General features: G+C 38.6%; 1 protein-coding gene across 3 annotated transcripts; it reads left to right on the top strand.

Annotated features, from left to right (window-relative positions):
* The first annotated feature begins 181 nt into the window (after positions 1-181).
* Positions 182-9705, top strand: mlf2 (myeloid leukemia factor 2). Of its 3 annotated transcripts, none has more exons than XR_005008258.1 (8): positions 182-1177; positions 1291-1399; positions 1998-2039; positions 2171-2224; positions 3689-3817; positions 7976-8139; positions 8677-8867; positions 9147-9705. XR_005008258.1 is itself a non-coding variant. In XM_036588898.1 (8 exons), coding segments are annotated over exons 1-8 (696 nt in total). In that variant the 5' UTR covers positions 182-339; the 3' UTR covers positions 9151-9705. The 3 variants fall into 3 exon arrangements, 2 of the variants coding, with proteins under 2 accessions (XP_036444791.1, XP_036444786.1); XM_036588898.1 differs by having other exon boundaries at positions 182-341; positions 7976-8135; positions 8672-8867; XM_036588893.1 differs by having other exon boundaries at positions 7976-8135; positions 8672-8867.
* Positions 9706-18076: the final 8371 nt, after the last annotated feature.

Genomic DNA, 18076 nt, shown 5'->3' with positions numbered 1-18076 from the left:
AATTTAAATATAAAAATGTCATTTATAAATTATTTCATAATGTGTAAATATATTTATGTCTTTTATATTAGGGGGTGTACCATTTGCTATTCTGCTTATGTTGTGTTATAAATTGTTAACAGTGCTAGATGTAAATTTACTGTGGGACTTTTCATTGTGAACTCGCAGCTGGTTTCGGGTGTCTGATTCACAGCCTGCTGTTCTGCTCTGCGGCCTTCTGTTTTTGTGTTTTGGAGTTTTATTCTCGATTCCTCGGCGCTGTTATTCCGCCTTACTCGGCTTTATTTTGTAAAATGTATCTTCTGTAGACGTGTTTTAGTGCTCATACTGCGTGGATAAATGTAAGTTAACACCTGCTGATAGCCAGGCTGCAGACGTCGTAGTTTGACGTGTTTATCCGTCTTTGTCGTTTTTAAAATCACACTTAGGAACAAAGCTAGTTCGCTAGGCTTCACTCGCTAGAGCGCTGTAGGAGATCTGCTCTGCTAAGCGAGGCACAGCCGAACTAAGCTAACTGCTGTAGGCTGAGGTTTGTAGCTAGTGCAGGAGATGCCAACCTTGTAGCTGTTTGTTAGCAATAGCGTTAGCTTTAGCGAACTAGCCAGCTCCGTGTTCAGCCAGAGTCGCGCTAAATGTTCAGACAGACTGACCCAGCTCAGTCCAACGCTCTCTGCTTCTTTATCCGCAACTGCAGAGGGTTTATCAAAGACTGAGAAGGCGTGACAGAATTATTTAATAAACGTTTCGATTAACCATACTATTTGTATCGATCAGAGCTTATTTGTGTGCTCCAACTGCAATGACACAGTTGCTGTTCTGTTACTGTGCGACTTAAATGCGAGAAGCAGCTTCTTGATTACATTAAGTTGCTATTTCATTAACTGTTACTTCAAATTGATACGTGGTTGCGCTGAATTTTTGCTTAGTTAGCTACTTTACTTACTCGGGTTACATTAAACTGTTACTTTGTTGCATCAAACATACTTAATTACTTCGATTTGCACTAAATATTTGCATTAGATACGTAGTTGTATTTAAAATCTACTTAGTTACATTAAAAAAAAGAGTTTATCAGTTAACTTAAGCAGCTATTTATTTTCATTAAATAATTACGCAAATTCAAAAGCAACACAATGTTCCGCTATTTGGATGATGTTGATGACAGTCCATATATGATGTGAGTATAGCTTTAAGCTCTTTCTCATTCTCAGTCGTATTTTTAGTAAGAAAAGTTGTTGCATCTCTGTTAACCTGAGTAATAAAGGGAGTTTGGTCGCTTTGTCTTCTCAGGGATCCATTTGCAGCACACAGACACCAGATGAGGAGCTTGTTTGGCCCCTTTGGCTTCGAGCCTTTCCCCCTGAACCCTCAGATCCAGTCTCCAAGAACACACCTGCAGGTAGGCGTACCTGTCAGATAACGGTCTGTGTTTGTTTCAGCATTGCTCCTGATTACACAAACCTAGCCCTGAGCTGGAGAACACAATGTTTTACACTCTTTGGGGTTTAGAACATGCAAGACCTATTTTTATTTATATAAAAGAGTGTAGTGCGCTCAAACCCAATTTCACACACATGTATAATGCTTTATGTGTGTAATGTGTGGATCATTATACACCAGTGGTTTAAAAAAAAATATATATATAATAATGTGATACTTGAAAACAAAGAATGATACAAAGATATTGACATTCATTCAGCTTCTTGTTACTATGTGCACTTTTACTTTAACAGTATGACACCACCAGTGGTTGTTTACAGTCTCAGGAAAGCACATTGTGATTTATTTATTTATTTATTTATTTTTCCATAACAATAATATTGCCCAGTCTGCGTTTAAACTGTTCATGTGAGGAAGAATAGCAAACATTAGCTATGCCATACTCTTCGCACCACTTTACCAGTTTAAATGAAATGGAAGTATTTCTTGGGCCATGTAGGTCTTTGATCATTTAGAGGAGGTCTGACTCTCCCCCTCTCTGGTTTCTCTCTTTGTAGCCACAGGCTGGAGCCTTGACCCCGTTCGGCATGATGGGAATGGTATGATCGTGTTATTTTTCTTTCGTTTTAACTTTACCAGTGAAGTAACCACATATCTTTTCTTCAGTCAAAGTGATAAGCATATAGTTTGAGTCTGTAGGGGTTTGATGAGTGCTGCTCCTGTGTCGCAGGGCGGGGGCTTCATGGACATGTTTGGGATGATGAGTGAGATGATGGAGAACATGGTGAGTGTTGCCACAGCTCATTAGTGATCTGTGTAGCAGATGCACCATGAAATCCCAGCGGCCAAACAAAGCTTATTTTCTACTCTTTAACACCAAGCAGCTGTGTGGAGATATTAGACATTTTATGCATGAAAGAGTTTTGAATGGCTTATTGTCTGGCTGTGCTGTGGATTTCTCAAACTGGTGGGGCGACTGAGAGTTGGACTGTAGCCCATTTACTACTAGTCCAGTCTGTCTCTCTTAACTGTAGATGTTCTCTCACTCTTCACTTCATTAGAAACCCCAACTTTGACATCCACATACCTTATAGGTCCACTATATAGGTGTATAATTACTGACTGTTGCTCATCTGTTGCACAATTTGTCAGTCATCTACTAACCTACTGAACATTGAACAGTTTCTGACAACCGACCACTGTGATATTATCTGGGTGGTGCATCACAGAGTGTTTACATGCACTTAATAATCTGATAACTGCAAAAATTCGATTTTATCAGTAATTCATTCACCGCATTTACATGCACTTGTCAGGCAACAATCAGATTTCTGCTTTGCAACCAGCCAATAAACTCACAGAATAAGACATGATGTAAATGTAAAGTAAAGCTCAGATGTCATGCCAATTTTTTTAAATTAGTCACTTTACCAGAAAATATGAATATGCATCATCTAGAAGACAAATAATGTGTAAATTCTTCATTTCGTCAAACATGTAGTTGGTTTCAGCGTCGCTCCAAAAATGTTTTGTTGCACAGACTGAGAAAAACAAAAGAAATCAGAGTAAGTGTATACAGTTGTGGAAAAACCTGATGACTGAGCTAAAATGTAGGTCTCTTAATGGATTTTTAGAAATCCAGCAAGGGCCTTAATCCGATCCAGTTATCTGAGTATGCTGTTGTCATGTTTTCAAATGCTGTATTTGATTACTTTCACTTGAGTAATCAAATAACTGCCAAAGTCTGCAAATGATTGTATTATTGATGAGCATGTAAACACACTCACTCTCAACAAGGCAGTGACACTGACATGGTGGTGGGATGATAAAGTGTGTGGTGCTAGTGCAAGTGTACAAGGTACAGTGATGTTACTGGAGTTTTTACACACATCAGTGTTCCTGCTAGGTTGAGAGTGGACCACCACCCAAAATAACTAACCAAGAGTGGCTTTGCGATCAGAAATGGAACGCTGATGTAGGTCTCATACAAATTGTGCATCAGCAGATTAAAGTTAGAGGCTCTGACTGACCACCAGGTAGTTGGAGCTACAAGGTAGGGGTTTCTAATAAAGTGGAGGGGACTGTACGCAGTTTTGTTTTTTGCTGCTGCTTCTAGATGGGCTGGTTAATCCAGTCGTCACTGTTGTCCTTAACTGTGCTGTGTGCGCGTTTATATGCTTCCTTGTGCATGATTATTCATGTGCCTCTGTCTGCCTGAGTTATTGTGTGATGCTCTTGGCTCCTACAGGACAGGATGTCTGGTTCTCCGAGCTGTCAGACCTACTCCTCCTCCACAGTCATCTCCTACTCCTCCACCGACTCTGGAGCACCCAAAGTCTTCCAGCAGACCAGTGAAGTGCGCACCGCTCCTGGAGGGGTGAGACACAACACCTACACACATGTGCATAAATAAACATTCAACATAAATACAGACTCCACTCTCGGAGGGATGAGACACAACAAGCATACTCACAGACACATATACACAAACATGTACACATTCCTATACGCATTCACCAGTCCTGGGGTCTGTCTCACAAAGCACGTTCAACTTGGACAGGGTTCCTGACAAAATTTCAGCTTCACAAAACCTTGATGTCATGTGATTTGGTTGATGCCACAGACATCACAAAGAAAAAAGTGAGACGAGAAGGACCAGAGGGGTCCTCCTCTATCAGAAGGCTGATACTGATTAGTCAGATGTTCAGCCTGATTGGTCAAAGAACTGTTTTGCCATGGAGATGTAGCCTAGTAAAAAGTGATCCACCATAGTGAGACAGAAAATCCAAAGTTTTAGATTGAACTAAGTTAGCTGGCTAAAGTCTGGTTTACACTACGGCTGCTTGATCATGGCAGAAATCATAATTAAAATTGTTTTGGTCAGTATTGAGATCACAGTTATTTAACACGATTACTCACTGATGAAGCATTAGGGCTGCAACAAAAGACTAATTTGATAGTCGAATAATCTATCGATTACTGAAACGAATAATTGATTATTCTGATTATGAATCATTACATTAGCAAATAACTGTTATGTAGCTATTAGCTTTTAAATTTAGCTTGAGATCATTTTATGCATTTGCTAACAATGAAGACAAAGATGAATAACATTCAAAAAGTCACTGTTTTAATGATCTTTCCTGCTAATTCCAAATATAAATAAAACTCCAAAAATATTTTTCCTGTCAAAATTTAAAACCATAGATGTGCAAAGTGGCAGCAGTAAACTGTAACAAACTAAATCAGTTTTCCCTTCAGAATTAAAATTATAAATTTAAACAGTGCAGTCTGTGCTCTGTTTATTCTGCTGTCTGTCTACACTCTGCTGAAACTAAATTCTACAATCACAGGTCTTTAGTGAAACGGAGGAAAGTCAGCATCTCTCTGTGCTCTTCTGAGAGGCATGATCTCCTCTGAGAGCAGATATTCCCCGCTGCAGAGGAGATGTGCTCTGATGGAGCGGATGGGAAAGTAGCGAACATTTGTGGCTAACTTCTCTTTGCACAGTTAAATGAATGATTTTGTGTAAACCATTCATTTCAGTGGTAACCCTTTGTCCAGATACCCTGTGTGTTCACGGAGAACTACCTCCTGAAAGTGTTTGAGTGATGGCAAACGTGTGCGGAAAACAGAAGTGTTTACAAAAGTTCTCTGAATTTGACCGCACCGGTGGCCTCGACATTAAGACAACAATGCAGTGTTTAAAAGTGTAAACGTTATGTGGAAAGTGAACAGCGTCGCTGTGAATAACAGTTACTTGCTTCTCTTTTCCAACTCCAGCGATTCCAGAGAACATGCCTTTCAAAACAGGAAATGTTACAGCTCATAACATGAAGCAGGACAGCTTTTAACATTAACATTAGTTAACTTGCTCACTAGCACAACTGTCGCTGCATCCCAAACCATGCACTTCTGAGTGCATTCTGGGATGCGGTGATTAATCTCTTACTCAGATTAATCTTCTTCGTCCAGTGAGCTGACGAGTTTCCTCTTCAGATACTCCAGCATGGAGGATATGCTCCCATGCCAGCCAAGGTTGGCTTACAAATAGTACAACTGACAACCTTTTTTTCTGAGTTTAGCGTGATGCTCCCACACTTTTGAGGATTTTGTTCTTGAGGCTGCCATCGCACTTTTGTTAACTCTCCAGTAAGTGGTAATGTCAAAACATTCCTAGTGAGCGCGAGAAAGACGCGTAATGGCGTCACCAACTAATCGACTACTAAATTAGTTGCCAATTAAATTGGTTGTCGAATTTAGTTGACTAAATCAAATAATCGTTGCACCCCTATGAAGCATCATGCATTTATTTAACTTGGTTTTATGGTTATAACATTGAATTTCAGATGATTAAACAAATTGGCTGTATTGCCTTTTGGTGCAGATACAGCTGTGCAGGGCCAGAGTGGGACTTATTTTCAGATTGGGAGTAATATAATGCAGAGCAGCCCACCTTAAACTCATGTTTCTACTGCTACATGCACACAGCATTGCTTTCGTGCAACATAACGCACAGATTTTAGAAAAAGTTTTCATCTTCTTTTCTTATTCTTATTTATTAGTTATATGCTATACTGACATAAACAAGGTGGCCCCATAGCGATGTAATGAAAACTAATGAAAGTTTTTGTCATAAATGTGTCATGACTATGACAATATGCTACAGATAATGCTAACGTTAGCTAAATAACTTTTATGGTCCTGCCAACATTTCTCACTGCCCTCCTGCTCGTACTCATTATCCTTAACTAGCTTTTTCACTGTTTTTTTTCTGGAATTCTTGCCGCAGCTGTCTATGTAATTAACATATGAAAATTGTGAAAACTGTAAGAACCTCTGAGCACTGTCTGCTGTGTTAGCCAGTATGATGTTGTGCTTAATTTGTCATTTCTCAAGGCTGATGTTCCTGTTGAGCTGCTGGAATTTCCATTCTACCTTAAGTAGTGCAGCAGCTACACACTAGCATCCAAACAGGCATCTGAATGTAAGTCTACGTTATTTAAGGTGGAACAGGAAATAAGAAGCTTCAGCGTTGTCTAATCTCTATCCACTGTACAAGTTACAGTCAGCTAACCGGGGCTGTGCAACTTAAGGTGTGGGCCACTGTTTAACCTCTGATTTACTACAGATATACATTTGGATGTATAGTTTGTCTCAGCGTTGTTGTGCTTTTATATGTGAGTTTATTCATTGGTTCACAGTAACCAGCCCAAAACGCTACTGGCCCAACGGGAATTCTCCCCAGTCTCCTGATTACCCACTCTGGCATTGCTACTGTTTAACAATCCTGTACAGTATTTGTTTCTCGTCAGACTCCTTGAAACCAAAGTGTTTGCAAACAGGTAAATTGGTTTTACCTTTCTTGTTGACCAAAAGCTCTTTTTCATCATCTTGGCTCGAGCTGAAATAAACATGCCACTGCCTTGCTGAGAGTGAGTTTGGGCTTTTAGTAAGGGGCAAAAGCACACCGCCGTAAAGGACGGGTGCACTGGGTATATAACGCAAGACAATATGAGAGCATCAATGCGAAAAACAATAATTGTTTTATCTTTATGATCTTGTTTTCATAATCGTTGGAAGGCAGAATCATAATTGAAAATTGAACATTGAAAATAAATTTTGATTAATTGCCCACTGTGCGAAAATCGTCACAATAATGCTGTCACAAATGAAAAAATTCTTTGATTATGAGTTAAAATTGGTAGTCGTTGAACATTTACTGTAACGACCAAAGATAACCAAATATAAAGTTCTGGCAGCGTCAGAAATTTTAGTCCAAAATAGCAATAGTGTGACTGCTACTACAACACACATCTAATAACAACCAATAAGGAGCATCATGAAATGACAAGTGTTTGTAAGAGAGGGAGAGAAAGATGATAAATTAAGCTAAAAACTTTATTGTTCACAAGTTTAAGAATAAAGCCTCAAGTTATCAGTCTGGTGCAGCCCTCAGCTCACATATAGAGTGACATGCAGTGAAATAGCAAAGCTAGCTTCCACATAGCAGACAGAAGAATTAGCCTACTGACCTGAGGTTCACTTTGGAGAATGAATGTTCCACGTAGCCCTTTTCCCCAAGCCAAGAACAGCTCCAGAATCTCTGCCTTTGTGTTTTGTTTTTTGCCCCCCAAACAGTGCTACGCCACTGGTATTCCGAGGATTTTATTTGCTTGTTTTTTGGCAAAAAAGAAAGCACATGCGAAATGTCTTCATTTTCTTGCATTGTGAATCTACCACCAGAAAACCTTTATTGTAAAATCTGATATGAAGCATCTGACAGAGTTTGGCCAAGTTTTTATTTGCAGCATCTCATGCAACATGACATGCAGTAATCGCACAGTGTAAAGCGGGCTTAAGCCATAAATCCTGACAGGCACCAGGAAGGATGAGGCACACACATACAAGACACATCATGGATGCAGGCGTGCATCCACGCATAGACACGTACACAACCTTAAAACAGTGCTTTAATGGTGATTCCCTCACATGTGTACGTCCTTTATGACTAATTGTAGTTTATTGTGTATAGATCAGGGAGACGCGTCAGTCTCTCCGCGACAGTGAGAGTGGTATGGAGCGGATGTCCATCGGCCACCACATTGGTGAAAGAGCCCATGTGATAGAACGCTCCAGAAACCGCCGCACGGGCGACCGGGAGGACAGACAGGACTTCATCAACCTGGAGGAGAGTGAGTGCAACTTTAGCCTTTATTCCCTACAGCAGCGTAATGCTGCCGGTGCATTATCACTGAGGCTTAACACGTTTCCTGGTCAGATCATATCTAGATATGCTTTGGATTCCATTTACACTTTTGCTGCCTCCACAGTATGACTAGATGAGATCCTGTTTTACTTGCTCTTCTAAAAAGCACATAAATGCATACATCGTTGCCATTTTACATTTACATTGATGGCATTTAGATGATGCTCTTATCCTGAGCGACTTACCAAAGTGCTTTGTTGTCCACTCAAATGTATTCTAGCTAAGACAGATAGCTTAGAATCCAAATATCATTGAGCTAAGACACTGCCAGAAACAAAAGTCAGCGCTGATACCTAGAAAGAAAGACACGGAGTACAAAATTAAGACACAGCGTAAGAGCAATATAAGACATGTCAGTATGTGCTTGATTAACAAACTTTGCTTGGCTGCTTTTATCAGCCCAGAGTGCAAGAAATCTCTTTGTTTAGGGATAACTTGTGTTTCTCTGTCTCCCTCTTTCAGGTGAGGCAGCTGCGTTTGATGAGGAATGGAGGAGGGGGGTGGGACGGTATGCACCTCCTAATATCCGTGGGCTGGATTATGGGCGGGACCGCAGGATGGGAGCGGGGCAGCTGGCTTTGACCGCACCCCCAAACTCCTCCTCCCCAGCACCCCGTCACGAGTCGCCCCGACACCCCCCTCGTCCTCGTTACGACTGGTGAGGTGTAATTTCTGCTTATGTATTTTAATTAAATTCTTTTTTTATTTAACTCTGTTTGATTTATTTAGCTCTATTTGTTTTTTGTCAAGTAGATAGAACAGTGGGTAGAAATTTACACCAAACTAATACCTTTGATTTATTTATAAACATCATTTATTTTTCAAATCCCTCCCATACTGGTCCTCTTTTTATTCATGTGTTCATTCATTCATTCATTCCTTAGTACATGGAGTTTGTAATATCAGCTTTGGTTAATTTGTTGGTTCTGATTGACAGGTGAAGGAGCTGAGTAGTGGGACCATGATCTACCTGACGCTGTGAAGGAGAGTGTTTTGGAGAACTGAACTGGACTGGACTGATATCCTGTATGAGCCACACGTTGACCTGCATCCTGGCATGAAGTGTGTATGTGCAAGTTAAAAAGCTTGACTGCTGCAGTGATGATGTACAGAATTGAAACTTTCATGTGTTAGCTTCATGCCAGGGCTCAATTCCCAAAGCATACACACCAGCCTTCAATATATATTACCTGTAAGCGTAGTATGCATCAGTGGTTCAACTCCTCAGTCCTCTGTGACATTCTACACACACAATCTTAAAGTGAATCGAAGTTCATTCCCATGCTTCCAACACTTAAATATTAAAATATGTAATAATACACTACAGCACACCCCACACGTGCACACACACACACACACACACACACACACACATATGCACACTCACAGTAAAGTTCCTAAATGTTTGTGTTGTTGACACCATGGTAATATGTGGGTTGAATTGTACAATGTTGACTAATTAACCTTATTAACAAATAATAAAATCTTGTTAGTTACTTGTCTCGTCTTTAATGTTTAAAAACTTGGTTAGCTGCTTTTATTATTGAAGTTGCATTATGTACGTTTATTTGTTGAAATGGAAACAAGTAGCATTACTACATCAGGAGAAAACATGCTAAAATGTGGTGTTTGTGTGCTGCTGTGAATCATCCTGTAAAGCCTGAAATAATTATTTAAAAATCAAAGGCGTTGGGTCAAATTTTGTAGGAGGTTTATTTACACCACATTAAACATCTCTGCATATTAATGTTACACATGTAGCCTCAAAAAGAAGGTTCAGCTTGGTCTTTAAATGCAAATTTAGCATTATGCTGACAAAGATATGACAATAGTAGATAATTCACTTACATCCTCAGAAGATGAGTTCTCTTTAAAAACTCTTTCAATGTGCTTGCAATAATCAGATTCATGCACTCGGAGAACAGGCCCAAAGCACAGCTGACATTACAAAATGTTCTTCCGCATGTTGTGTGCAATTACACATTTCCACCAGGGAGTGGTAGTTTTATTATTGCTCCTGTCTATTGCAGTAGAAACACAGGCTGCATAGCGATGACTTATGAGCTGTTTATCACTTAAAGAGAGGTAAGAATACTTAGAATACTGCACTTGTTCGTAGTGCTGCTTGCCTCAGTGACTCAGCATTTCACTGTCATTTTCTCTCTCTCCCTCGCTCTCCCAGGTGTGTGTTTGATTGCTCGCTCTGGTTAATTGGTTGTTTACACTCCATAGAAGCTGATAGTGTAAAAACGCCTGTCTGCCAATTGCTCTGCCAAATCATGCATATTAATTTATGTAGAATCTGCTTGTTTGCCAATTATGGGAAAACGCTGTGATTATGCTAATCACTGTTCTCAGCCTTTCTGAGTTACGGGACGATGATGCAGACCAGCAAAAATTTAGGGAGTATAATGTTTTAGTGATTATAAAAAAAAAAAAGACAGGATTTGTTCTGTAGCTCTGCTGAAATACAGTAATAGGCTGCGATTCAGCAGCAGCTTTAAAGTAAGTATGAGTACATTTCTGAGTCTTGTCTGGCTCACACTTGCTAAAAGTAATTTATTAATTAAGAAAATTCCAGTGCACCCATCCAAAAGCTAACTACAGCAGGTGCGAAATTAGGGGAGCAATCATCTAAACATCAAGAGCTCATCCAGTGTTGTGCTCCCAGGAAGCTTTATTTCAGTCCCAGTGTAATTCAAACATTAATTTGATATTAGGTGATATGATTTTAGATTATTACCCTGTTCATAAAACCATGTTACATTTAGACAGCAGTTAAAGCTCAAAAATACAGTCTACTGTTTTAAACTGTTCAGCAACTTCATATTCATGTTTGTCTTCCCTTCCCAGCTTCAGAGCAGGTATTTATGTTTAGATCTATTTTTGATTTAAAAGTTAGATAGGCCTAATTCAATAACACTGTATCCCTTCATCTTTCTCTCTATTCCTCTTACTTTTCTCTCCATCTCTCTGTCCAGCTGTTTACAGGTGTGTCTAGTAAAATAAAAAAGAAAGTTTTTTTATGCAAATGCAGGCTTGAACTATAGAAGGGCAGGTGATGGTAAAGAGATCCTGCCAAAGCCTGTTTTCTCTGGAAATGGACAAAAGTGCAGATGCTGTGACTATCTCAGTAACATACTTGCGACCACAAAGCTGGGCAGTGGGCAGGATCACAGGCCAAAACACAAACCGACTTTCCGCTCTGGAACAAAAAATTTCAAAGGTGAATCTCTGATAATCTCTGATGATGTATCATGGTCATTTTATGATTTAGTACAGTAAGTTACATATATATTACATATTGTTTCTTTAAAAGGAGAGCTTGCATGTTTTTTAGAAATTGCACTGCCTCGCCCTTAGTAAGTGCTAATAAATAATATTTACAGGTTATAAACTGTTAAAGAAGAACATTATTTCCCAAAGCAGACTTTTTTTTAGAAAACTACAATGAAATACTGTAGTTTCATTGTGAATTCAGATAAATATTAGCTGTTCATACTCCTTGATTGACATGCCACTTAAAGACATTTCAGTTATGCTTCTAACTGAAAGCTTTCAATTATTTAGCATTTAACCCATTACTCAATAGAGTTTATAACTAATTTACAGAAGACCTACAAATGTTATGTTTTTGTTTATTAGGGCATCATTAATTGCTAGCTAACAGTTAATACATTAACTGCATGTTACTGTACAATTAAGCTCTTTGGCGTCATCCAACATCAGTACCTGACCTCACTAATGCTCTTATGGCTAAATGCAATCAAATCCTCACAGCAATGTTCTAACATGTAGTGTAAAGCCTTCTCAGAGGATTAGAGGCTGTTACAAATGTCTTATTAATACCTTTGATTTCAGAAGAAATGTTGGATGAGCAGGAGTCTACAAACCTTTCGACATGAAGACGAATGTTAAATGCGGAGTGTAGTTAATAGACTGTGTCACAGTTACAGGAGTACACTTGGAAGTTACATGTGTTCAGAGCTTTATCGACACACCTGATTTCCGATGTGACTAACACTGTGTTTAACTGGAATTAATGAGTGTGTTATGACTTGCAGAGTAGCTCAGGTGTGAATCAGCCCGTATTATTAAAACCGCTGGGGCGTTCACGTCAGCAGCGAAGGAGGCAGGTTTGGGGTTTGGGTCCCTTGAGCACCAGGCGCTGCTGCAGGATTTCATGTCTAATGCTGGATAGAGCTGTAGGGCCTGATGTCTTCCTTCTGTGAATCCTGGAATTGCCATGTGCTACCGCTCATTTTAAGGTCTGTAATCATAAAACTGCAGGTTTAAGGTCTGCAGTGATGGTTACAGTTGCAGTTTAAACCGATAGTTTGATGAAATATAAAAGTTACACATTTTTCTCCTTAAATCAAATGTAGTCAATCAGCCAAGTCATGTTTGGTCCAGAATTTGCATTTTATGATGTGCACTGGCTAATGTAGCAAATAATGGAAGTTTGAGTACACTAATTAGCATTGTGTCAACTGCATGTCTAAATCATAACACCCTTGCCTCCAATTGCATGGAGTTGCTAAGCAATCACAGAGTTCAAGCTTCAAGACCACTACTGTTTTTAGCTGTGCAGCATACTTCACTGATTTTAAAAGGCTACATAGTCTCATAGAGTCTGAGAAACCACAAAAAAACACTATTTGTTATTACTTAACAACATGATTTGGTTTAAGGTGAGTGTGTGATAATTTAGGCACACAGTCTGCATAATGCTAATTGGTGGACTATGAGCTTTCATCACTTGTTAGGTACATTAGCCTCATAGTTGCTGTGAACTAAGGGAAAATTAGATTTTTTTTTAATTAGATTGTAAATTAGATTTTTGTCAAACCATTGCTTGTCTCAGCCTTACTTCTAATGCCCTTAAGCAGGATATCTTGTGTCTATTTCCTATCAGTAACAGCTCGCTTATGTTATTAAATAAAGTGGTGGTAAAATAAAATGTAGTCATTTAACTGTCAGTAAATGCCACTACTCTTTAGCTTGCTCTCCATTAATAATATAATGATAGAGGAGTACAGCTTTCGTTTCAGCAGCAGAACATGTGAGCAGTATAGCACGATGAAGTAAGATGAAGTTGTGTTTGTATTTGAAATGGAGCTGAAATGGAGCAGTTGTCTGTTCCCACTGAATGAATCAGTCATGGAGGAAATGCAGATGTAGTGGGAGGCAATGAAGAAAACCAGAGGCTTTTCACTCCCGCTGGACCCTCAGAAAGTGTAGTTGTGTAACTTGTAAGCATGTGTAAATGTATATCCTGTCTTAGAACATGAGTCATTTGACCAGGACTTTTTGTACTTCTGAAGTGGACATGCATTTATGGCTTCAAAAGCTTTTTGTTTATTGTCACTGTTAAAAAAAAAGTATCTCCAAAACGGTAACCTTTCAGGAGAAGGAAAAACCTTCCTTACTTTTTATGTATGTCAATGTCATAAAGTTATTTTGGAGCATTCCTACTGGTCCATTCTTCAGCTCCTGTATTCAAATGATGCAGAAAAAAAAATATATATTTTTTTTCTGGACAGCGATGCTATACTCTATTCTAGCCTCAGGAATTTTACACACATACTACTACTACTATTACTACTACTACTACTACTATAATAATAATAATAATAATAATAATAATAATCCCCTTTTTGTTCAAAAACATCTAAATTACTCTTGAAATGCTCGTCTAACAGAACGGCAAATTATCATGACATCAGAATCACTAATAACATTTACATCTACATTTGCATGTAGTTATTTGATAGACATTCTTAGCAAGAACACCTTATAAAAATGTCCAAACAATAGAAGACAAAGTGATCAAAAGCACATGCAGAATCAGAAAGTTGTGTCTTTATCTGAACTTGACTGTCCAGAAATGTAACTTGAATGTAAGAAAACATTCATAGTACAATATGAGCGCCTACCTTATTCACATTTACTTTTTATGAGTGCTTTTGTATTACCAGAAATGCACACACATAGATAGCATTGCATTGCTATGAAAAATTTATGCATCAGGGTTGTCAAAGGGACAGTCTGGAGATATGTGTCTTAGTGTAGACTAACAGTAGTATCCTCTTTCTGTAGGCCTCCTTGTGACCATTCCATAAGCAGAATCAAAATTGAAATCAACTTTTTAATAAATATAATCAAATAAAATAACTGTTATGAGATTCAATCCTTTAAATCTTAGGCAGGCTTATTACATACTAAGACTTATTATTCAGTAACTACAGGGGCTTCAATGCAAACTGGCTAATCTATTCTTAGGTTATAGAAATGTGTACTAAAACTTTAGGCCGCCAGTGGGCCCTGGCCATTTAAGGGGTTAACTAGGACACTGTTGGCTGACTGTGTAAAAACTTGAGCTGCTAGCAATGAAGGCATGCACGTGGTCAACAACAGTACACAAATAGGCTGTGGCATTCAAGCAGTGATTGCTTTGCATTAACAGGCCCAGAGTGTGCTAAGAAAACATTTCCCACACCATTACACCACCTCCATCAGCGTGGACTGATGACACAAGGCAGGTTGGGTCCATGGAGTTATGCTGTTGGCATCACATTCTGATCCTACCATCTGTGTGTCTCAGAAGAAATTGAGGCCACAGTATGTTTTTCCAGCCTGTGCCCATTGCAGGCTCAGCTTTCTGTTCTTAGCTGACAGAAATTGAACCTGACATGGTGCTCTGCTGTTGTAGCCCATCCGCCTCAAGGTTCGATGTGTTGTGCATTCTGAGATGCTTTTTTCCTCACCACAATTGTACAGAGAGGTTATCTGAGTTACTGTAGTCCTTCTATCAGCAAGTGAGCTAGTCTGGCTTAGAGGTCTCCACTGACCTCTCTCATCAACAAGGCATTTCCGTCCACAGAATTGCCACTCACTAGATGATTTTTCTTTATTGCACTATTCTTAGTAAACTCTAGAGACTGTTGTGCGTGAAAATCTCAGGAGGTCAGCAGTTATAGAAATACTCAAACCAGCCCGTCTGGCATCAACAATCATGCAACGGTCAAAATCACTGTGATCTGCATGAATTTATGCACTGCACTGCTGCCACAAGAATGGCTGATTTGATAATTGCATGAATGAATATAATTCCTGATAAGGTGCTAAGTGAGTGTGTAGTCCATCAGTGTAAATGAAGAAAAAAAAATGCACAGTTCAACTCAAGGAAGTCCCGTCTATTTATCATCACAGAATGTTGCAAGTATTGTATTAATCATAATTATTACTGAAACTACATAGTCAATACATCTGTTGGGCCAGTTTATACACACTCTAGTACATTGAGATCACTGTGAAGGTTAAGAATGTGCAGCTGTGCTTTGTTTGACTGCAATCAGTTTATGTGTATAAATAGTCAATGTGTTTCTTAGTTCTTGTGAGCCATCTGGACACTAAAATACAGGGAAAGCAAACTAACTGTCAAAGGATCTGCAAGAAAAGGTAATTCAACTCAGTTCAATAAATTAGGAAAAGGTTTTAAAAAGACGCAAAACTGCCAGTCTGCACTATTCAAAGTCTGATAAAGAAATGGAAAACCAGCAGACCTGCGGCTACCAAACCAAAATCAGGTAGACCAAGAAAGATTTCTGAGACAACCACTAGGAAAATTGAGTGAGATGCAAAGCAACTTCTATTCATACACAGGCATCTCTGAACAAAGTGGTGTGGCTGTTTCAGATTGTACAATAAGGAGATACTTATGATTCATATAATACACGCAAATTTCTGTGATGATAAACAGTGTGCAAACGTATGAGCAGTATATACTATATTTAGGCTTATCACAAAGAGTCAAAAACATAACACAAAACATACATTGTAAAAAAAAAAAATGAATTCAAAGCATATGATAAAGTACTGTTTAATTTAATGGTCAGTATCTGTTTTTTACGCATGTAAATAACCCGTAAGTATTTTAACACTGCTGTTGTTAATTTACAGAAATATATTTTAGATTTACTAAAACAAATGACCACCTTTATTTTACAAACATTTGCGTTCATTTTTAATGGTTGTTACTGTTATGATTATGGTAAAGTACTGTATGTCTGTTAAATTACAGTAAAATGCAGTATATCTAAAAAATGAAATAACTGTAATTTAACAGATTTTGAGATCTTTGAGAAAACATCCTTTTACTGTTAATTATCGGCTTTTGGCTGGCACCCCTGCTGCCGGACTTTGTACTGTTTTTTGCAGATTTTTTACAGCTTATTTCATCCTCTGCAGGGAACCAAGAAGGAGTTGATATCTGAGCTTCAGTTAGCCCACACACACAGTCTAGCCTTTTGTACACTCTGACTGCTTCTCTTAATTCTCTCTGTGTGTGTATCATCTTTTATTATCCTTTTTCCACTCTTATTGTATCTCCTTCCCTTTGCTTCTCTCTGTAAAATCATCACAAGCCATGAACAAGCTTGTCACAAATATTGTCAGATGAATAAAGCTCTAAGTGTGTGTGTGCTTTTATTCGGAGTGTTTGCATTTCCTCTCTCGCTCTCTTGTCTGTTTGAGAAACGATTTCCTTTTACAAGACAGGCTACAGCCTCGAACGAGCTGGGACGTACGTCTCTTCCCAAAAAACACAGTGGCTTATTGAGCCATAAAACAGACAATGAACTCAATCATAAGACAATAAGAGTTTTATAAAGGATGGTGAGAAAGCCAGAGCTGCATCTACAGTGTGGAGTGAAACACAGTCAGACAGTTCTGAAATTACACACAGGCATAAAACAGTCAGAGCATGCACTAACCACAACCCACATGTACACAACACAATGAGAAATCACCGTCATTCAGTGAATCACAGCAAAATAATACACTGGCTGTCTAACAAAATTGCTCGAATGTTTATTGCCATGATCACTGATACACACCAAAAAAATGAATGCAAACGTAGGAAACATGCAATTAAGAGAGTCTGAACAATTGAATCGGGGTTGTACAGTCAAGGTGGGGCTTCATTTTTCTGTTTCAACCAAGCAGAAGTACTTAGTGCCTAATTCTACTTGTTTAATCAATTCTCAGTTCTCAGTCTACAAACAATCGATGAATTGTATCAGGTGTGCTCCTGCTTGGTTGGAATAAAAACCAGCAGACAGCCACATTAGCTGTTTGCAGATAACATGGGATACTATTGAGAAAAAAAAATGCATTGTTTTTACACAACCCCTACAAAGTCTTTGGCAACCCTGCTACCCTTACACACATGCATTAAACTGTTTCATTCTAGAGGATAAAGGCTGGAAAAAGCTCAGGTAAAATTGAATTATGGTCATAAAACTACACAAGCATTCTAAGTAGAAAAAACAACAAAATGTGAAATAAAGCCCTTTAAAAACCATTTAAGTGTATTTCTAATCATTGTGTTTAGGATTGTTACATTATTAAACCCAACTGTCTACTCGCTATATTGATGTTATATTATCATGTAATTACCAACAACTATAGCACATACAGTTCTGCTACCAAGTTTACATGCCCTTGGCTGAGTTTGTGAAATATTCACCTATTTTAGAAAATGTTGGTAAGTATTTTTACCAATATTATTACTAATACTGGAATATAGTTGTATAGTAGTGTGTCACCCCAAATATATCACCCCAAGATGGCCGCGGGTCCAGTGCTTTGTTTGCTTGTCTATATGTGAGCTCTGTAATTTACTTGTCTTTGTCTGTTTTTACTTATCCTTTAACTTATGATCCAGCTAGTGACTTTTTTTTTGGCTTGCAATTGAACTAAATAGACTCAATCTTAAAATGAAATAACTTTGTCTACTTGTGTGAGCAGGCTGGGGGCCTAAATAAGTCCTATGGCTTAAATCAGTCCCTCGGGCCTAAATCAGTC

This window comes from Colossoma macropomum, unplaced genomic scaffold (assembly GCF_904425465.1).
Source record: "Colossoma macropomum unplaced genomic scaffold, Colossoma_macropomum, whole genome shotgun sequence".
In the NCBI taxonomy this organism is placed as follows: Eukaryota; Metazoa; Chordata; class Actinopteri; order Characiformes; family Serrasalmidae; genus Colossoma; species Colossoma macropomum.
This window is presented reverse-complemented; position numbering and strand designations above follow the sequence as displayed.